Source organism: Symphodus melops (assembly GCF_947650265.1).
Source record: "Symphodus melops genome assembly, chromosome: 2".
Classification (NCBI taxonomy): Eukaryota; Metazoa; Chordata; class Actinopteri; order Labriformes; family Labridae; genus Symphodus; species Symphodus melops.
Genome location: NC_136692.1, coordinates 7,145,857 through 7,168,872, shown reverse-complemented (window position 1 = coordinate 7,168,872; position 23,016 = coordinate 7,145,857). Strand labels below are relative to the sequence as shown.

General features: G+C 41.7%; 1 protein-coding gene across 2 annotated transcripts in view; it reads right to left on the bottom strand.

Moving 5' to 3' along the window:
• Positions 1-2,785: 2,785 nt before the first annotated feature.
• Positions 2,786-23,016, bottom strand: part of ctnna2 (catenin (cadherin-associated protein), alpha 2) — a 280,279-nt gene continuing 260,048 nt past the window's right edge. For both annotated transcript variants that reach the window (XM_079338023.1, XM_079338024.1), the window contains 5 exons: positions 21,827-21,940; positions 16,185-16,366; positions 14,243-14,348; positions 5,520-5,654; positions 2,786-3,940 (listed from right to left, as the gene is read on the bottom strand). In XM_079338023.1, coding sequence (XP_079194149.1) covers positions 3,653-3,940; positions 5,520-5,654; positions 14,243-14,348; positions 16,185-16,366; positions 21,827-21,940 — 825 coding nt within the window. In that variant the 3' untranslated portion in view covers positions 2,786-3,652. The remainder of the gene's footprint in view (positions 3,941-5,519; positions 5,655-14,242; positions 14,349-16,184; positions 16,367-21,826; positions 21,941-23,016) is intronic.

Here is a 23,016-nt window from a genome sequence, read left to right as displayed (position 1 = left end):
GGTCCTTAAAGATACAGGCTGAAATGAGGGTTTTCACTGATGCCAGTAAGATGATACGAATTTGCAAATCATACAGCTCTACTCTATAGGGCCCACAGACTGACAACATGGAACATGAAATTGTAAAACCTGGATGAATTGGTGTGTAAAGGCATTCCCATATGACATTAGGTCAAAGTTGATTGGAATAAACTTTCTCTGATTGAATTTTTGTTTCATGTCATGAAACAACTGCAGTAATAAAGGCATCCCTTTACAGTCCTGATGTCCATCTGTGCAGATGGCAGAGTCTCCAGTGTGTTCAGTGTCAGAAGGCTTCTGACACTTGAGACTGAAAGCCAAAAACCATATTGCAGCAGCTGGTTGTGTGCTGTTCATCACCATCCTGCCTTGGGGACATCCAAGTCGTTTTCCTCTCTGTCTATTTTTATAGTTGGTCCGAGGGAGGTTTGTTTAACTCGATTAGAACTCTGTTTTAATCCTTTTAATGCAGCACATCCCATGAAGACATCTCCCCAATCAAAGTGCTAATCCTCCGCTGCAGTGGCATTTCTGCTGCCATCATTATTTCTTTTTAATTATTTCCTCTTAATTTTCGAAATAGAGCAGGCTTTCAGCCATCATGCCAAGTTTTATTTGGATGGTTGAAATGGATACGCACAGGGATTATTCTTGTTGGACAGTGGCACAGCCAGGAATTAATCCCTCCATTAACTGGACCGTGTTACAACTCCTCTCTAGTGGCTATTCTTCCTAAACACTGGGTACTTTGGTTATGCACGGATGCCTTATACATGTTGTGTTTAATGGCCATTAGCAGGACAATATAAGATACATAAAAAGTCTTATTCATTATCAGTGACTAAACCACTGAATTATTTAAACTAGTGTCCCGTGAGCTGTTATTGGAACGATTATGCCTGTCGATGCTTTTGATTTGATTCATGGGAGATGAAGGTCGTGTAAAGCAATCAATTGATTTGCTCTCTCTGGTTTAATAGCAGGGTGTGCCGGGGGTGTCTGTTAGGACTTGATAGAGCCGCTTTGTAAATGGAATGCATTGTGCTGTCTCTTAAAATGAACTAATTCACTGGAATCACTCGCCATGAAGGGGGGTTTCAGAAATGTCTCCAGGGGCTTTTCCAAAGACCAGAGAAGATATATAAACTTAAAGTTTGTAGGATCCTCAATGTTTTCTCTAAATCTTTAGAGACTCCAAACTTTTCACTTCAACCCACAGGGCAATGTGGGGATTCTGGCCTTGCTGACTTGCAATGTTTGGGGCCTCTGTTGAGACCCACGTTTCTACCTGCTGTTCCCTTTTCCTTATTGCTCCCTTCTTACCCTCCACAGCTCAGCAGGCTTAGGCAAGATTGACAAGGACTCCAGTGGTCAATACTGGCTTATATATCTTGCGATGGAGTCAGCAGACAACTTTGACACTGTAAGAAAAAGTTACTGTTCTAACTGTTCACTACATTGATGGAAATTTAAGAGACAAACTATGTGCATGCATGGAATTAGGTGCTAAGGTCAAGATGAAAGGTCATATTTTGTACTGCTTTTCAATGACTTTAAAAAATCCACTGTGAATCTGTATTTTTACCTGCCTATAAACCCTCTACAGTATTTCAGCCATGGTGAGTACAGGCTGTTTCGCTTTAAGCTGTGTCTGACCATGCACCTCTCTGGATGTGCTTAGTTTGGCTTGGGCTTTCTTGCACCATGCTCTATTGTTCACGGTGGAAAGGTTGACTTGTTTTGAATTGTTGTGATGTCATGAAGGGAAAATTGCTTTTTTGAGGAAACATTTTCTAAAAAGTGGAGCTGGTAAAAAACAGTGAGGATGGACTTTTGTCATCATTGGGAGGTTTGTAGACAGGCTAGGGATACATATTAGTGTGAGAAAACCGTAGTAAAGTGGCATAACGAAGGCTGATGTGAAAGTCATTCTTCTTGCCATTTTCTAAATGGACTAAACATTCTTAAATGGAGAGTCAGGGTATCACCAAACATTCAAGTATACAGTATATCATCTTGGAATCATGATTGTTTGAAGGAGTTTTGCACAGCATCATGATACTAAGATATTTCACTAAGTAAGTGCAAACTGTAAACTGGGTGAGTAAGACCTAATCCATATGATTACCGAGGTACACAGTATCAAACCTCTGTGCACAGGCTCACTATCATTACCATACCATTTCCATATTCTGAGTGCAATGATGGTTTAGCACGTGTGGTTGACTGTTTGTGTGTCGATGACCTGGTGATACATCACACAGATAGCAGTAACAGTGCTGACCTAAGACCAATTATCTCAAGTCAAAATGAAGTAATGGGACTTGACCTGTGACCCCGAATCAATATGACTATTCTTGTAAGCTTTTAGTACTACCGTTAATAGATTTTTTTCTCCTCTGGAATCCTTTCATCAGCGGGTCTTGCATGGCCATCCTTAATGATCATTGCAAAAGCTTAGATTTATAACAGGCATAAAGACTGCAAAATGCACCAAGACTAACACAAAAGGCACTGTGAAGACGTTTCTTACAGGATGCAGACCGTGTGTTTTGAACACCCACCTCAGATATTCTCACATCGCTGCAAAAAATCTGGACTCTTTTTGCCCATTAGTGTGGATTAATTGTGAGTTCAGCCAAATCTTTGCTGGCATAGCGCTGTCATGGAAACAGTCGTAGAAGAGAGACAGGTCTGACTTTAGGAGAGAAAATTCAGAGTGATGCATAAGTGACAGCAAGAAGGACAAGTGAAACTTTGAAGATCAAGTTGAGGGATTTATTAGAGAAGGGTGAATATAAAGGTACTGTATGCAGGGATTTCTATTCTCTGAGCAAACCACAACTAGTCAAACCTCTCCGTCTATATTTATACGCAACACAACTTCCAATCAAGGTCATCATAGTTAGTGATGTAATCATTAAATAAACAGAATTTAAAAAGGCAATACGATAGACCATACGTGTGCTTTGGAGAGAAAACACCATATGGATCATAATTAGAATCATCAGGAACAAGGTAACTACTTGGATGCCGACATTTCCAGGTATCTTTAACATAAGTTATTTCTAATACTACAGGTTACATTCAAATTGAAAAAAAATATCAAGAGGGAGCATACCAACAAGGATATATTCCCTTTTGAATAACTCCTCTACTGAACCATTCATGATTTCCATTCAGACCGTTTAAATGTGTATACAAGCAGGATTTCAACCGCCACAGCTGTTTAAAACGCCTCTCTTCCTCTTCAGATATGCTTCTTCTTCTTCTTTTTTTTTTTTTTCTTTTTTTTTACTCCCATGTTTTCAAACGTACTCGTGTTTGTGTCACATTTTGGCTTTCACATGTTAAGCTACAATAAGATCGATAAATAGTGTTGGGTGTGTGTGCGCTGGCTGTCTGTGAACCACGAGGCCCACAGTGTTCAAAGGAGCCTTAGTGTGGCAGTTTAATATGTACTGTAGTCCTCCTGAGCTGTCACCAAGCACACACAGGGCAAACAGAGGTGGGTTAACACAATGTAAAACAGGACTTTTTTCTTCAACTTGTCATCGTCATGTTTTGGTGTTTACTTGTGTAAGCATGACTTCTTTTTTTTTTTTTTTTTTTTTTTCCTCCTCTCCCTCCCTTAGAAGGAGTCCATGGCCTTGAATTCGCTGAGGGCCTGGACAGGGGAGATGTGTTTTTTCTGGGAGCCTCGTCGCACGCGTGTCTGGCACTCCTCGGGTTTCTCCCTTTTTACCAGCGGCTTCTTCTCGGGGGCCTTCATGCGCCAAGACACCACAGGCGAGTTGACAGCCGCTGTTCCATACACCTTCTGGTACTTGGTGGAGGCTACGTAAGATGCCTTAACAGTCAGCACCACTGCATTCATGAGGTTCTTGGCTGCTTGGATCAGGGAGGTGGCACTATCCAGCTACAAAGAGAGCAAGGGCAGTTGAAGGGGATGGGGAGAAGAGAAACACTGATGGTCAACTCATGAAAGTCGAGAAACAAGCATGTAGCAAGAACAATAGCACATGATTTGTATGCAATACTAGGGGGGGTCTGTGGTTCAACCGGTAATCAGGCAGAATGAAAACACCGCCCTCACGATATGACATCTTATTTAAGCAGTTCCTAATTAGCAGAGGCACAGGTCAGGAGTACCTCTGTCTCCGTCTGTTTTGTTTGGCTGACATTTAAGGGTTGGCGGCCAGTGGGCCTCCTCCTACCTCACACTGAGAAGAGTCAACTGCTTGGATTTAATGAGTGTGGACTCCAGCTGGCCACCATGAAAAGGTTAAAATCTCAGCAGGGCTTGCATATCTCATGTGAGGCAAACTGTAATAGAGTCCTGAGAGGTCTCACAAAGAACTCCATCAACAGCAGATCTAAGAAAATGCCAAGCACGAACAAAACTCAAGTTTGATTCCAATGAGACGAAGAAATCATAACGAGGGTCTTGAGGGTCTAGACGAGAGTTCTTTTCAGAAAAATCAGCACCAACACAATGATAACCTCTTTAGATCATCATAAGACATCTTTAATGAGTATCAGTGTAATATACTGATTGTGTGTTTGGGAAGAAAACAGGATTATTTTTCATCTTTTCCATCCAGCAAAGCGTTTGATCAGTTGAGTGACTCCTTTAAGGGTCAAAGGTTAGATGGTGGTAGACACTCTTAAGATTGTAAAAACCCTCTGAGGCACAAATATGATTTTGCTCTGAATAGATTGAATAAAAAAACAGGCAGTTTGATAATGCCAGTATCTGCGCAGAGACCAATGAGGTTTATATGTAAGAATATACACATATGATAGAAAACATGTTACCCTGAGGCCTTCGGAAAAAATCTTTGAACCCCCCCCCCCCCCAAAAAAAACAAAAAAAAAACAGCTACATCAGCTGACTGCAGCTGGATCACATGTACCAAAAGACTTCCCCTTTGTGAGCTTGGGTGATGGAAGTGATAAGAAGAGTTAAAGCATGTGCAGGTGGATTTGTTATATTTGTGAAAAAGTACATATTTTTCACATGTGGGGGAGCTGAGAGACATGTTACATTATTGGTAGGATAACCGTGTTCAAACAAATCAATATTTTTCATTAAAACTAAAACCTTTGAAATGGGGAAATATGCCATAGATGTATTAGACAGGTTAAAAGTTAATTGTCAGAAGCAAAGCAATATGGGATAATCGACTGGTCTTCCTTTGAGCAGTAATGATAGGGTTAATGAGGCGTGAAAAATACAAATGGAAAAAATTCAGCGCTGCATCTTTCTGGTGAAATTTGATCGGCCTGTAATAATTGCATCAGCCTTAATCTGCATGACCCTGCATTTGGTCTTCCAAGCTTCACTGTGACCTTGAAGTAAAAGGTTTGCCACCCGCAGCGCTGAGCATGAAATCAGTCTTAAAATGACCAAGTCTGGTGATTCAGGCCCGGAAGCCTATCAGCAGCATCAGTGATAGTGGAACCAGCTGCGTGCTGTTCTGTATGGACAGACTTACCCCAGACACGATGAGCTCTCCGCCCAGATTCTGAACCTCAGCTTTCACCTTGCTGCAGATGTTCAGCTGATGACAGTACAGGGCAATTCTCTGCAGGTAGGCCAGCAGGTCCTGCTTACAGGCGGAATCAGGGCACTGAGGGGAGACAGACACAGACACACGCTGTCAACACACACACACACACAATAAAACAATAAAAGCCAAACAAGGCTTTGACAAAGCAGCTGAACATAGAAACTATTTTAAAGCAGATTTTAAGAGTCTTCCTCTATCGGTCATGTTTGCTAATGACTTGCAAATAGGATTCATGTAAAATGTGGGAGATTCAAGCTTGCTTGCATCTGCAAGCAGCTGCTTTTTTACGGTTGGCCTTGTGGTGGCAGGATGGAGCAATTCCTAATGTCCTTTTACTCCATGTCATTTGTGAAACAAAACAGATTTATGGGACTCTTCCCATTTACATGCATCACTGTCAAATATGTGTTACATACAGAGTACTACTGTGTTGGTGATCACTTCCTTGTTTACTCTTCCTCAGCTTGCAGTGGATCGACACGTAATAATTTACTCGACAGTGAGGGGTAAATTGAGATTCGGGACATGCATCATCATTCTGCATTATCAGTGACAGGTCCAGTGATGTATGAATACATTCTGTGCACTCAAAGACATTCAAATAACATGACGGGGTTAAGTATAGTGCACCAGTCAAGTAATAGGGCTGGGTTTGAGACACACTGACATGGAGCGTATTGGTGTTGTATAGATCATCATTAGGTCAAATATATGACAGGAAGGAATTCAAATTGTGGGTCTGTGTTGGTTTCCCGTCATGGCTGAGATAAAAACAAACATTTGGACTCAAACCTTTGGCTTTGGAGTTAATGGAAACAAAATGTCGACCACTTTAAAAATAATATATTCTTTCACCATTGCACACATTTGCTGATATGTTTTCTTTATGTAAGCCCTGCCAGATTGTATAACACTTTGTGATAAGCAGAAACAAGATACTCCGTTATAAACAAAGAACCGACCTTTCCAACTACAGAAATTGTCTACGTCTATGTCATCAAAGGAACCAAAGTATGAGACTTCTTTCAGATTTACTGTTTTGGTGGAAATATTTTTTTTTTCTATTTTGCTCAAACCTTAAGCCAGCTATTTTCCTTATTTTGTCTGGTTTTAAGTTTTTAAGTTTGAAAAGTGAGTGCTCTACAAAATTGGACAATTTTGGGAATCACGGTGTTTGATGTAGAAGTGGTAGAAAATCCAAGAACAACAATCCCACCAGAAACAGTTGGGTTCCAACATTTCAGATCACTAATTACTCTACTCTGAGCCTGGGTGATGTTCCTCCATCGTTTTTTTATCCTCACTGTTGGTTTGTGGAAGTTTGAGTTTCAAAGGCAAGTTAAGATCCACTGCAGGGTGTCACACTGATTCATTTCACATGAAACAAGTTTGTCACAGCTTGTTGCTCGAGAGGAAAACAGATCAATCAACAGTGAATGAAACTTAAGATTTGTAGACACAGAAAGGCTTGTTTACACAGTATCCCTTATGTTCTTGTCTCTTAGTTGTTTTTTTTTTCTTTTTTTTTTTTTAAATCAAAAGTTTTGACCTGGTCATGCTGACCTGTGTGCTACTTCAACAGAGAGGAAACCAATCATACAGCGCGGCAAACGGACAAGAAGAGAATAGAACAACAGCCTCCCGAGGTCTCCTACCACTACACAATTTCCCTCCTTATTATTCCATCTGGAAGCCTTCCAGGTGCCAGCCATGGCCCACTAAGCTCCCAGTGGGTTAAGAACACTGCATCAGCTGCTTAAACACTGTGAGCATCAGTTTGTAGCAACACCTTTCCTCTCGCCATAAATATTAAACGCTCCTAACTAGGACATTCAGCAGCACTGTGTGGGGACATGCAAAGCTCATTTCCTTGTCTTGTGGGCTAGCGGTTGAGAGGGGAAGATGGCAAGTAAAACATGGAGCTGTGATATGAATATACCCCCTCCAGGAATTTCAGTTTTACTTCAGGCTGCTCTCTTTGTCTTTGAGAAGGCAACCAATATTGATTGCCCTTCACCAGCCAGTAAAAAAACGTTTTCCCCAAATTATATGTTTCTCCGCCCTTCAAGTTTAAAAGCAAAAAGAGTTGTACGGCGATTTCCATTAATACTGCCACTTTATGACAGGACTTTTAAGAACAGCAAACAAGAGCAGCTCTGCCACCAGCATCAGTAAGTGTCCCTGAATGCGGACTGAGGTGGATCTGCTAGCTCATAGAGCAGCAAGTGAGGCAGAGGGAAGCTTCTCCTTGGGCATTATCACTGCACCGCCAGTCCTGGCTAGCATCACTGCTAACTGCACATCAAACTGCCTGCACACGCACACACACACGTGCACACACCCCCACACACACGCGCGCGCACACACACACACACACGCGCGCACACGCACACACGCACACACACACACACACACACACACTCTGCTGCCTGAGGCAGGTTTGATGCAGACGTGATACAATTGCTCCCTATTGTGCCGTTGACTAATAGTCCATTTCTTCCACAGATTCCCTGTTGATGTAAATAAACGGTATGGCCCATTGACATTCTCTCTCCCTCCCTCTCTCTCTGTCTGTCTATCATAGTGAATAACATAGTTCATTACAGATGAGGGGAGGTAGCTGTGCGGTCCACAGCTTGATGTAGGCTCAAGCTTTCTCAGGCGTCTCCTGACCTCACTTCTCTGCTTCTCTCAGCATACAAACTGAGTATGCCTGAATTTCCTGAATTTCCCTCGGGATCAATAAAGTATCTATCTATCTATCTATCTATCTATCTATCTATCTATCTATCTATCTATCTATCTATCTATCTATCTATCTATCTATCTATCTATCTATCTATCTATCTATCTATCTATCAAACAGGTGAGAAGTCTTTTTACGATGTTTTTTTTTTCTTCTTCTTCTTCTTTGCTTAATTAGGCCCAGAATGAGTGGAACGTGCTCCCAGCGGTTAATTCGGGGAAGATGATGTGAACTCTGATGCTGAAATGAGGCCATCACACTATCAGAGTGTGGCAGTCTGTCAAAACACAAGTCACACCTCTCACTGATGCTGCATTCATAAGCAGGCCGCGGCCGACCTTTTCTTCAATAATTCATGGTGTAAAGAAAAGTCATTCTTAGCCTGTTTTTTTTTTTTTTTTTTTTAACTTTTCAGCTTGTGTAGTTTGTCCTAATTACTACTTTAATGGTATTTCTACTTCATTACATATCCAGTGGTATAGCAGAGATGTTTGAGAGTGTGAGGGATGACAAAAAGGAGATACAATGACAGATTCAAATGGAGCATGTTACACGCGGTTACACAATATTCCCTCCAGCTGAGAGGAAACTACAGTCCTGCTGATAGAAAGCTGTCACCTGTCAGACTCGTTGAGAAAGCTGATAATCTTTCTATTTCCTCATCCAGTCTCCAAGAATAAGTGCTTCTGTGTTTACACTTTCCCTTTCAAAAAAAACAAAAAAAAAACATCTGGTGTTTTAAATATGGAGTGTAGATGAAGAATAAGGAACATAAAAGATGATGTGAAGATGTGTTCCTCTTTAATCGTCTGTGTTACCTTTTGAATAAATGTGAATCTATAATGTTACAATATGCAGATCAGCATGAAGAGAGGGTATTTCCAGGGCATTCGTTAAAAAAAAGTACAAGTTTGATGTTCCAGTGGAGTCAGAGGTTTTGGCTTTGTTGTGTGAACATGTTCACAGGGATTTAATCAGAGGATTCACTTGTCATATTGACTTATTTAAAGGCTTTTTAGAGGCCTAGCGAGGTGAAGCTTTCCGATGTTTCACAAAAATAAGCAGAGAAAATAGTGTATAACGTGGAAGTGGATGTAATAAGAATTAAAAATAAGGTTAGAGCAGAGTCTGTGGGGTTGTCAGATCTCTGGGTAGAAAAAAACCCCCCACCAACCTCCTAAACACATAAAAAAAATACAGTAAGGAAGGCAAGTAAGCTAAAGACACATCTGCTGTGAGTTGAATCCAAATGTTGAATGTGATGCATTAATTAAAGGTTGTCAAACTGTGAGGTGCACAGGCTCAGTGGGGTGAAGGCAGCGGCTGAGAGCACACACAGGTAGAGAGTGAGGCAAAGAGAACTGTATGAGGGGAAAGAGGTAGACGCATGCTGGTGTTCTCAAACTACATGAAGTTTATTATGTGTGGGTGTTTCTTGCTGATTTGACTGCTCAGCAGTGGGAGCTGCAACAGACGCTGTGACGTACAGCCCGAGAAGGCAATTAAGGCTGTTTTAAAGCTTAATGGCTCCGATTTATGTCACAACCTGAACTCCTTCTCGGAGTCATTACTCAATCATTTTGACTCTCACTCTCTGAGACTATCACTACTAACAATGTCATATAAAACTTTAAAGATTTAACTCGGGGGGCTTTTGTGTGAATCCATAGGTTTATTTGGAACTGTTACAAACTGTAAACACGTCCAATTTGCCGAAATGTCAGCAAGTTTTCTGCAGGCTGTAAAGACGGTGATCTAGTTGTAGAGCAGAGTGTTGCTAAGGAACACACCAACAACCGATGCTGAGCCAGCACCATCGGACTGTGTTGGCCCCACATCCATCCACGTCCTCATTCACATGTGGCCCGCTCTGACGCCACCACAGCCGCAGGGAAGTGTGGACAACAGGAACACAAGGAATGCAAAGGAGAAGTCCTGCTTGCATGTTATCCCACGTGCTTTTTGCGACGCGTCTTGAGATAACACTAGTTATGACTTGACATTTTTAACTCGCAACCTCCTAAATAAGGCCGCCAGAGACTCGGGACCCCCTGCTGTTCCTGTAGGTGGTCAAGGCATGAAATGTAGCTCACAGACATACACTCACATGTACGCTATCTAAACAGTAATAACAAAAGAACAAACAAACAAACTTTAGCACTGAGCGGAGCAGCAGCACCTACTTATTATAATAGGATCAGGGTTAATGATATGACTCACTTTAATTGAACTACAATTTAGTATATATTTAAAATATTTCGAAAAATATACATAAAAGGTATATACAAAAAATGCGACCCCCTTCCTGGTGGATTGCGACCCTCCTTGGGCTCCCGATCCCCACTTTAGGAAGCGCTCCTACAGAGTGTTAGAGTTCTGATTGCACAAGTGTTCCTTGATGCACATGGCAAATAAATGAGTATGTCTTAGGGAGCCATAGTGTTGCGAGTCCTTGTGCGTCATAACTAAAGTTTCGATATATTGTAGTTCATTATGGGAACTGTAGTTTTAATAATCGCATATTGTATATTTACTTAAGGGATGTACTTACAGCACATACACTGTATTTCCCTACTCCCTTATAAAGCTAACCATTCTCAGACTTTCACTTGGTGATAGCATGAATTTTTGAAGACACTTATGTCTTGACTCCTCTGGACAGCTAGGTTCCAATGTTTTTCACTCCTCAGAAGCCGTTTAATTACTCATCAGTCACTCTCAGTTTCTCTCCTGTCAGTAGAAGATGTTGTCCCAAACTGGAAGCGACAGATCCTTCACTGCAGCAGCTAAAGGGAAACCTCAGAGTCTGAATAGTGAGCTTCAGCCTGGCATGTGTTTTGCAGCATTCGTTTCCTCAAACGTGACACTGTTATTTATGTTCTTTAACACTAACTTATGCTCAGACCAAAGGTTCCCATGATAAAGGCTGGATCTTATTCAACCACACACTAATATGCTCGTCAGAGAACTAGAGAAAGGTGCACCTCTATAGTTTATGTTGATTGGGCATCACTTCCAAAATGCTGCATCTACTCACGCAAGCACAGTTTAAATCTGTGTCTAAAAATAGCCTTCCAGAATTTCAGCATTTAGCCCCCTCTTGATCCAAGAACTTTATATAACATTCACCTTAAAAAACAAAAAAACAAAAAAAAAAAAACACGCAGACTTACTGACATCAACGTCCACCAACACAGGTCACTTTAAGGCCAGATGGTGCCGCAGAATTACTCAGCAATCAAACGCTGAAACAGGCAGTTAAAAAAGTCAATGTGTGCCTCAGAATAGGTGGAGCTGACGTTGTACAGCCGCCATCCACTCTTTAGGGTTGTGTCTGTAGGAGGCACACTTAAAGAATAAAACACAGGATGGGGAAAATTGAGCTAGAGAAATAGAGTAGAAGAAAAAGGCAGCACTGCAGTGAAATGAGGTGAGCTGCCTCCAGGGTTTTTTTTTTCTTCTATGTGTAAGGCTGTGCTTAAACGACAGCAAAAGCGCTCGCCGTCCTGCCAGCCTTCCACGCAGAATTGACATCTACTTCGCACATGTTCATCAATAGGCTGATGTGCAGTCATGGCGACAAGGTTTTCTACTTAAGGGACCTGTCTGAAAGCAGCGCAGCGCCCCTCATGCTTACTGTCAAACCACAGAGCTCGCCACAAGCACAGGTTAGCTACTGTAATGTGTGAATGCAAAATACTTGTCCAGCATAAAAGACAGATAATCAAGGCCATGTTATTTGTTGTGTAATCCCATCAAGATGCCTAATAAAAGGAAACTTTCACTGTTTCAAATTTTAATAATGCACCATGCATAACAGTATGCCTTAAGTGCCTCACATGAAAACAATTTTATAACAAATACATGTTGGAAATGAAAAGCTCCTTAAGACCCTCTTTATTTTCTGACACAGCTCTGATGTCTGTGAAAGTGCAGCAGAAGGCTTTGAATATTCAGTAAATACTGGTCTAGGAACCATTTAAGTGAGAATTAAAAATGGCAAGCCACCTGCTCTTTTCATTACAGCAACTGTTGATTCAGACTCAGGCTCTTGCCAGTGATTTGCCGTGTGACGGATTCACTCACACCTTAAACCTTGTTAAACACTGATGATCACTTCGGCAGCGTCCAGCCTCAATAATGACTTCATAAGAACACAAGTCATGCCTATTTTGTCCTTTGTGTCCCAGATTTTGCTCAGAAACAATAAGCTGAATGGCAGACTGAGAGCAGCTTCACGAAACAAATGTCCTCATGCAAACATGTTTCCAAACAGGGCTACTACAAATTCTCTCCTCATTCCGTCTGTGTGTTTTTTTGGGGTTTTTTTTGGAACGTGGCTGCGTTAACAGGCGATCATAGCCTGAAACCTTGTTCTGTAGTGCAAATATGCTCAGGAGAGCAGGACCGTGTTACATGAGGAGAACGATGCAAGCGTTGACTCAAGATGCCTTCTGGTAAGCTAAGAGCTCAGCAAACTTTGCAGCCGCTCAGACTGACTTTCTCGGGCTTTCTGTTCTGAGAAGTCAAAGCCTGTCACACGAAGACGCGGGATAGAGGCTTACACAGAAGGTGGAGAGAAATCACCCTGTACAGATATCAAAAACCCTTTGTTGTAAGGTGTATTGGGATCAAACCTTTGAATGTTGCATTGTGTCTTATTTAGTTTTCAGAAGGTATTTCTAACTGAAATAGTTCATGTATCTTCTGTGTAGTGGTTTCCAGTTAGCAGGATTTTATACAAGTTTGTGTGCATGTTTGAAAAACGACATCTTGATTGAAGTTAGATGAGCACATTTTGTAAAAGAGAATCTTCAAGTACAACTTGCTCTTTAATATCACACATTTTCCAACATTTCTAACATGACATTTAAAATGTGTTCAGTTATTAGTAAAACTTGTAGAAGTGTCCCCCACTGTTCAATGAATGTAGAATGAAAAAAAAGAATATTTTAAGAACTGTGAGTCCTTTTCTGCAGTTATTGATGTCACATTTTCATCCAAAAGTATTAACATAAAAACAAATTCCTCCCCTCAATATGCTACCAAATAGCTCGAGGTAAAGTGACTCAAGTTTGGTATGTGATGCTCAATGTAAAGTGGCTTTGTTTGGCTCGTTATGTCCAGGCTGTAAGCCAGTCGAAGGACTTAAGTAAAAAAAAAAGAAAAAACACAAATGATTTGTTTACTGTGATTCTAAATTTTTATGTGGGCTCCAAAATTTCTCCAGCTAAGAATCGCTGGAAAACAGCCCAGCGTGGGATACTGAAAGCAGCTTTAATTATTCCAAGGGTTTGCTTGCTAACAGCAGTTGCAATTACAATGACGACAGGCTACCTTAATAAATCAGCCAGTCTTGTGCCTTGGTTTATTCTCAGTGCTTATTAAAGACAGATGAAATGAAGAAGGAGAACATTATGCATTACCTGGTGTGCTGCATTCTGAAATACCTCCCAAATCATTTGCCACACACACACACACACACACACTAACACAGCACAGTGTACACACCCATTTCTTCTCCCTTCCGTCTTCCCTCGGCACAGCACCGATTGATTAGATATTGAAAATGGTCTGTCAGCGTGTTTTAGAGAGGTACTCATCTGATAATGAATGCAACACCTCGGTTGGAAGCTAATTATATTAGAGACACAACTTGGTTCTGCTGTCTTGCTCTCTCAGTGTTGGGCCCTCTGGGAGATGAAGTCATGCGGCAGCGAAGCCTACCGCTCCAGCTGGGCCTGTCAATGCCCACATTAAAGATTTCCAATGGCCATGCCCACTTACTCTAACTGAAAAATGTGCTCTACTACCGGCTTCAGTGACACATCCGAGACAGTTTCGGGCTGATAAAAAGTATAATGATTTAAAATGACAGTGAAGGACACGGCTTTAAAGGTACCTGATCTGCGACAGCACGGGCCAGTTTGTCCATCCTGGAGCCAGCCTCGGCGATCTTCTTAGCCGCGTTGATCACATCTGAGGAGTTCTTCAAGGGGCCTTTGCCTCTGGGAGAATCCAAGGAGGGAGAAAGAGAGGAAAAGGGGAATGTGGGTGGAGTTGCAGAAGATGTGCAGAGCTTTTCCTGAAAAGACCAAGCTTACCCCTGTGTCAAACAAGCTCACACAGATGCTAATTTACTTTGGCTGGCAGCAGGGATGTCAAACATCACCATGCAACAACAATCGCAGATTAACCGGATAGATGCAAGAAATACATTTTACCTTTTTCTCTAATGATGTATCATAGAGACAGATGGGCTTTGAAGCCCAAAGAAAACATTCTTTTTTCCCCAAAGCAAAAGCAGGAGAATGTTCTGAGCAGGAGAGGGTAATAATGACTACTCAGAGTCTTATCAGTGATGTATTTTTCCCTCCAATTTGCCAGCACAACGAATGTTAATGTGGCCAACATGATTATTATTTTTTTTTTGTGATGCCTCATTTTCAGTCATTGCTAAGCTGAAGTTTGCACTCAGTTTGTTGACAATCTGAGTAAGTGGGATCATTGCCAAGAAGTCACAGCACCACTGCCGTAATCACTCATGAACTAATCACTAATGGCTCTGCTTTTTTTATTTTATTTTTTGGTTGTCATATAATTGCAGACTGAATTCACAACCCCATCTCTGGAATATCCCAGATACGTGCAGCCCAGATGGGGGAGATTGAGAGCAAAGCTGCTGCCTTTTAGTAAACAGAAGCTACACGACTTTTAATGCTAGTAGATTATCTTCGACAGAATATCTTTGAATCAGAGCTTTGCGACATAGTCTGATCAAAACAAAAGGTTGATGGAGTCAATTTGCCTTGAACAAAACCGTTTGCAGCTCTGGGGCATTGCAAATGCATGTGTGTTTCTCTGCAGTCCCACTTGTCACTTTATTTACTTACAGCTGCATAAACAGAGGATGAAAACACTACCTGTGCGAGAAAGAAGGGTTTATCATAGTGAATCCAAAGGGAATGATCACCTGACACTCAAACCGTTCATTGTTTTTTTTGCTCTGTTTTTAAAGGGAACATAATTTAAAAACCTGAGTGTCTACCGAACCAAAAAATGTGAAATAAGCCCATCCAGTCCTTTGTTTGTCTGCATAGTCTTTCAAAACACAGAAAAATGCTCCACTTTCAAATTTGCTCTCCTCACAGTGGGTTAAAAAAAAATACCCTTCCCTCCTGTGGTGTCTCCGGCAGTCATGTTTTTCCCAGTTGGCACGCTTATGAGTTCTCATGGAACCTTAAAGCTAATCACGGAAGAGAGGGGCGGGGCGCATTTAAAGAGACGCACACACCAAAACGGAGCGTTCTGAAGAGAACTGAGAGAACAGGGTACAGGGTCACAAACCTCGTCTGGTGCTTGATTCATGTTATATTTGGACCAAAGCACAGCACAGATGTTTCATTTAGACCGCAGGGGGACTGTTTGAAAAGGTGCAAAAGAGGCATAATATATCCTCTTTAAGGTTCACCATCTCTCAGTTTTGATTCAATTTAACATTCTTAACTTGTTTCCAGATGAACAAACCAGCTCTTTCAAGAAATCTCTGATACCTGCTGTATGCTAAATACACAGTCCTTAAAAGCAGAAAGACAAAGTTAGCAATTAACTGGTGAGCAAATCCGAGCATTTAGCATCTAAGGAGCTTGTTATTTCCCTCTAGAATTTGTGGATTTGCAAGATGTGTAACAAGCAATTGTTTGTAGACAAATGATCCTTATGAAGCTGGAATGAGATTATTCACAATTACTGTTTTTACAAACTCCTTTTTACAGCCTTTAAGGGGCTCAGAAACAAACTTTAATTGTTGCTCTAAAGTGCTTTGAGTATGGTGACAATTTTACCTGGTGAAGTCCGTCATCTCCATCATGATCATGCACATCTGCTTGGCGAGCACGATGATGTCATTGCCATTGTCATCCCACTTTGCCACTTCTGCATCTAACTTGCACTTCTCCTGTCTGAAGCTCTCCACCTGCTCCGCAATCTTGGCCTTTTCCTCCTGGGGAAGCTGTGCCATGATGGCCTGCAGGCGAGAGGGAGAGAATACAAGAAACAATAACATTAGAGGAGGGAGATGAGGGTGTTAGGGAGTGAACTGAAGCAGAATAAATGGGGAAGATGGCTTAGAATGAGGGAAATGACAGAGGAGAGGAATTTAGGTAAAGACAGGAGATAAGGTTGGGGAGTAGAGAACGATAGGGAAATGAGGAAAGGGGCTAATAAGAAGAGGGATTAGTTGAGGAGAAAGGGAATAAAAGAAGGAATATAAAGAGAAGAGCTCTAGCATCATTTGTTCTCTTTTTGTGCCCCTTATATTTTTTAATCCCTCCTACAAAAAACCTGACCATTTAGTTTGGACCCTGCCTACCCCTGTCCTTCTGAAATGCTTCAAAATAAAGTTCTAAACTTTACATTTAATGACTGGACCTTTTCAAACCCCCTGACATTGTATATCCATAAAGAGAAAATCCATTTTTTCTTTCCTTGGCGGCCTTGGGGGGGGGGGGGGGGGGGGGTCCAAAATGGTATAACTCTTGAGGCAAGGTCACAGGTGCAGTAAGTACGCGGTATTATTTGGGAGATAAATGTATAATTACCTCGCTCTTAGAGCAGGGAATGAATAATGCATTTGTTCAACGTTATGTCAGGGAGGTGAGATGGAAGGAAGAGTAACCTGGTTTCTATTAGGTCGATTCTATTGACTTGAGAGGCGGAATGTGAAAACGAGTACAGTAAAAAAGAAAAGTCACCATTGTTTTCTTTTAACCTCATCTATTATTGACTGTCCTCCAAGAATTGCGATTCTCTAAATGAAATAATCACCCTCGCCCTCCATTTTCCCTCTTCCTTATTTGCTCTGTCACAGCAAAGCTGGTGTGTGGGGGTGCGGGGTGAGCTCACTGTGAAACTGCGTCACTTTGCCCATGTGCCCTCGTGGAAGTGTGAGGAGGCAAACGAAAACAGAAAAAAACAAAAAAATTAAGAGGAGTCAAGCGTCAAAACATTCCTCGAAACAAAATAAGCAGAAACATCTGACGCGGGCCGCGGCGAAAGAGAGAAATTTGAAATTACTGATGGAAACAGAGAAGGCTCAACTCTCCTCATCACAGGCCAACAGATGTGTCCATGAGCTTTGGCCTTCTGATCACTGTACGCGCAGAGTGGTGCAAAGCTTTGATGGCGGTTAGCTTTCGGAACGGCATAAACAAACGGGAAAAAAACACAGCCCCCTCAAGCCCAGTGTAGATTTCCTCTGCTGTTGGTGCCAAGGCACACAAACAACAGAGCGGCTGCAAATCCCATTAAACAGCGTGTGGGGTGAGAACACTGCTCACATTCAAAACAAATACCAAGTTAATATGTATTTAGACTGAGGAATAAATAATTCAAAACAGAGCAACTGATTCCAGTAGGGAAAACTTGTATTTAATTTGCAGGTATGCTTGCACGTGTCGCTATGAATAATGGGTCGCACACAGCAGGCAGGGGCTCTGGGGCCTCTGCAGAAGCATTTATTTATTTTATGACCAACGCCTCCTGAATATTAATCAGATCGACTTCCTTAGTTTAATTTCTTAGTTTGATTTACTAACTAGAAGGATTCCCTGAACAATCAAATGTGAACCAAAAGTCATATACTTCAAATGTAACAAATGACATAGTTAGCTGGATAGTTAGCGCTGTCTATCCCAGTCTGCTCACATTGCACCCTCTGTACTGAATCATACATCTCCTTTTGATTATGGCCTCAGCACCAGCACCATTAGTTGCTTGGTGCTGAGTGCTGAGTAGAGTCGGAGTCCCTGCTGTGCTGAGCTGTGTGTTTCTTTGTGGGGAATGACAGGGGTAGAGCCTACATGCGAAAAATGTTAACATTATAATATTCTTTGATTTTATTAATTTTATTCATGTTGATTTCAACAATAACATGTTTTAAAATTCAAATTGGTGAGAAGAAAAAAAACAGCAACGAGAAACTCTTATGAATATAAGCCTCAAGACTTCAACATTTTAGTCGGGCACTTCTTGTGCTCTCTCTCAGCTTGTGGTCCTGTGTAGACAGCTACTGCATTGTTGTTGGTTTGAGATTTACATGTTCAGGTTTGAATGTAGCCCACACAAAACCTCAGCTGTTATTGTTTTCCAATCAATAATAACACAGGTTAGTGCATGCGCCTTTAGTCACTCTCACCTCAGGACAGAAGGGCTGTCATTACCATTTCTTTGCTGCTCATATGATTCCTGAACACAATAAGGCATCAATTATTTACTTACTCATATTAATTAAGTCGTATGCTAATGGTGCAACTAGAGTGTCCATTAATAGGAGGAACCATTCAGTTAGGACTTTGTTTACAATTAATGCCAATATAAGAAGTTCGACTAATAAACCAACATATTTCAAAACGAGGCTATTCCTGTATGTGCAATCACGATGCGTTACCTTGTTCTTCTGCACATAAGAGCTGCAATAAACCAACACGTACCGCTTCCCCGAACAGCTAAAGGGAGCAAAAAGTCTCCTGAACTCAACAATTTGGATTTGAGATTTCTTTGCTAAAATTAGGGATCAAGGGCGGTTGGGGAGAGACAGTGAGGGATTTGGTCTGTATTCAAATTCACTCTGAAAAATGCCGTGACAAAAGAAGAGAAAGAGTCGGGGAAGAAGAAAGAGGGGAGCGAGAGACAGAGGGCTTCTGAACACAAAGGAGTGCTGCGGTACAGGGGTAAACACACGAGCCAATTGGGACGTCAGGGGAGCAGGAAGGCACTTGGTGGAGCCCCCTCCTACCCCCTCCTCCCCTGCTCTCTAGAATTCACTTATCCCCAAATCCCTTCCCCTACTTTACTGATAACAACAAGGAGCGGGCCTTGGGAGCTTAACATAGTGGCAAATCCGGCCGAGGGAGTGCTGTGCCAATACACTCTGCGACTCGGCTACGTCTGCAGGGATTAGAGCGCTTTCCGGGTTTCTTCACCGAGTGCGGCGTCTTGAAATGACTTTAATTTGTTTCATTTGAAATAAACTGCCCAGACACTCAGAGTTCAATTTTATGGATGACCTATCAACGGTGTTATCCAATCACTGTGTTAAGAGATGTTCAGTGTGTGTGTGTGTGTGTGTGTGTGTGTTTTTGTGTGGCCGTGTGGGACGGGCGTTCTGTGTTGTGCTTCCTGAGCATTAACAGGGATGTTTCCGTCGTCATCTTCTAATAGAAAAAGACATTATGTCCATGTGTTTTTTCTTCTGCCTCCACATTATGCATGTTTTGCTCTAATAACTTAGCTTTATGCGTACACAGAACAGAAGAGACAAGTGGAGCACCAGACAAGGCAAAGGCGAGGGAACAAAGGCCTCTGGGACAGCCCCGGACTTGATTTTATGTATTCCTACGCCGAGCAAAAAAAAAAAAAAAAAAAGAAATCCATGAAGTGAGAGGCAGATATAACGCCTGTGTCGTGTGTGATGTGCCACCGGCTCGGAAGGATCATGGCTGTAAACCTCAACGTGCTCATGTCAGCTCCTGTGGAGAAAATGGATTACACTTTTTCTTGCCGGTTTGAATAGAAACACAAGTGTGCACTTGGCATGACGGCAAAGCTTCCTCCTGACACGCCAGGCTGAGGCTGACCGGGCAGATCACAAGGGGCTCACAGCAAACACATCTTTTATGGATGTTTTAGCCTGCGTGTGCAAATGTTTAGCCTCTCAGGACTTTACAGTGTCTATGAGTGGAAAAACAGGCGATATCAATGAACTGTGGGAGAGGCCTTGTCAGACAGCCAGATATATTATGTGATGTGCAAGATAACGCACACTTAATATACGAATTGAAGTAATTGCATTACATGACACTGTGATACATTGAAGTGCATTTATAGGATGCAAGCATGAGTGCATATCTTGCTAATTGAGGGTGCCTGAGTCAACATTACACACTACTGTCACCCTTTAATCCAATATACTGTATATCTGTAGGGCAACACGATATGACAAAGGGACATGCTGCTATTTCAAACTGTTCCCAAGAAGAGCTGCCCACTCAAAGCAAAGCTAAGTGCCAGCAAATATGAGTGAACAGTTTGGTACTGTGAGGCTCCTTTGTGTAGCAGCGCTGGTGCTACTGGCTAAGCTCAGATGGCCCCGCAATGTACCGCTGCGGGAGCCTAAGTGGGAGTATACAGTACATACAAACTCTAAGCACTTCAACACCCAGGACCCCCACAGTCACTTTCAGAGCAGCGACTGTGCACCACACACTTTGGTCTGTTCTTTCTGTAAAATCTCACGAGTTGTGTTTCTGTTCAACAGTTGAAGTAGGTAAGATCTAAAAGTCTCTACATCAATTCAAACTTTTTGGAGTGTTGAAACGGATGTAAACTGAACTTCTTTATTAAACAGGGTTTGTGTTGCTGATCTGTTTCAGGGCCATACAATCCAAAAGACTTGCCCAAGGACAAAGCTGACACGTGGCTGCAGGAGCTGAGTGATCGAACCGCTGACCTTGCAGTTTAGAGACGACTGACTGTACAACTGATCCACTACAACCTAATGCATTAACTTATATCACCTCATCATAACAAACCAGATATTACTATGCAACTGTCATGGTGAGTCACTTTATTGCACGGCTTCTTTTAAAGATTTAACTTGAATTTTGTTTCACCAGGAAGTCCCTTTATGAGTTGGTCAATTATCAATGTTATGCTGTGAGTAGCCATTCATTATTTGTCTAATGCTGTTTATAAGATTTACACAGTTCCACTTCAGTGTTCCGTAATGTTAGCAGAGCAAAATGTTCTGACGTTGTTGTTTTCTGATAACTACCAATAAAATCTGTCACAATCCTTTCAAGCTGTGCTAAGCTATACAACTAAGCTGGATGGGACGATACAGTAACAATAACAAGCTGCTGTTTTTGTCAGATTTTTTCTCTACACTCTTTGTGCATTACCCCGCCGTGTGTATTGACTATGTAGAGACCCAGGCAGTATTATGCAGGCCTGTGCCACAGGGAGAGGCATTGGGCCAAGTCTTACTCCTGCCATCCACAATCCATTTAACACGCAACACACCGCTAGAGCTACTGTTCTGCTGGAGGGGAGCTAGTGCTGATACCCTCTTAATGTACTTTAAGCTGGGCCCAAGTGAAAAATTGCTAATGTGCAACAAAGCTCTGACTCTGGTGATCACGACTGACGCTTTGGCACAGCAATAAACTGTATTCTGTTATTGTTTGGCATCTTCTGGGACATTGGTAATTACTTCATTGTTAGTGATTGCAATTTTACACCTACCATCCCCAAACAGTGTTTATTCAAATAATCCAGTTGTTCCGATCATTATGATGGACTTTTATACTATTTGAGGGAAACTAGACACATTGGAATACTTGTCTCATGAAGAAGCCGTGTGCACCTCGGCCTGATATTTAAACAATGACTCAGCGGTCTTTCACGGAGGAACTGAACAGGAACTCACCCGAGCACTTTGTCCAGCAATAAGCTGATCATCTTCAGTCTGGACACTAGTCCTGCTGCGAGTGTCGTAGTCCTCCTGCTCAAAGTCAGAGTCGTCCTCCAGCTCCTCTGGTGTCTGTGAGGAAACACAAAGACAAAGTTGTAAAACAGTCAGAGAGGGATAGAGAATGAGAAAATACACGAGTCGTAAATTGACAGCTGAAAAGGACAATTTTCTTTGCCTTCATGCCTCATTGTGCAGGAATCCAGAGTAAGAGAAAGCATAGTCCCATCTTGTCGTTTTCACTGTACAGTGTCTCATTGGGAGGTTTAGCTACAGCCAAGCTTATTTTATGACAGACAGCGAACTCACACAATTACAAGATTCAAATCTCAGACTAGATTATAAGCAAAAAGTTAGAACTTTTCCTTATCAGATCCTGAAACATGCTCGAATGAGGCAAAAAGAGCCCCAAAAATCAAGGTTGAATTGACATTTTTGGTCATCTTCTTCTTCATCTGCAAAAACAAAAAAAACAAAAAAAAAACCTTGGTTCAAAAAATACAAATTTAAAAAAAGGAAAATGCTTCATATTAAAGGCTCACACTGTTAGTTTGACACACGAGAGGAGCAGTGTCAACAGAATGGTTTGACTTGAGGCATACGTCTGTTTATTTGTTCATGTCATGAAAAGGAGAAAATACACAAAGAAAAGTGTGCGACTATAATCAAAGAGTTATTTCTGCAAACACAAAGTATACTTTGTAACAAAATGTTTGACTTTTGACAGTGTACACATCTCTGCACTGTCATCATATTCTGAGCTGTGTCATGTTTAATCCTTGCTATGTGCTATCTGCTCTTCCAACATCACATTAAAACAAGTAATGACAGCCTTTCATCTGTTTCTTTTTTTCACAAAGTTAAAATGGCATACAGCATTATTCCACTGAGCTCGATATCTACACAAGCATTCGAAGCACAAACAATTTCTGGTCTCTCGTCAAATATAAGAAATTGAAATATAATTGAGTTATTTTTGTTGCATCTGCTCAATGTGGGAGACTAAGTGATAACTGGCTGGAGGGCTGTCTCACTCATTAAAATGGGCGTGGGGTGCCAGCTAACTTACTGTATGATCACATGTCCCCGGCTGCATCACCATGGTAACATATGCTGAATGGCTTATACAGAAGACAGTATGTGATCAA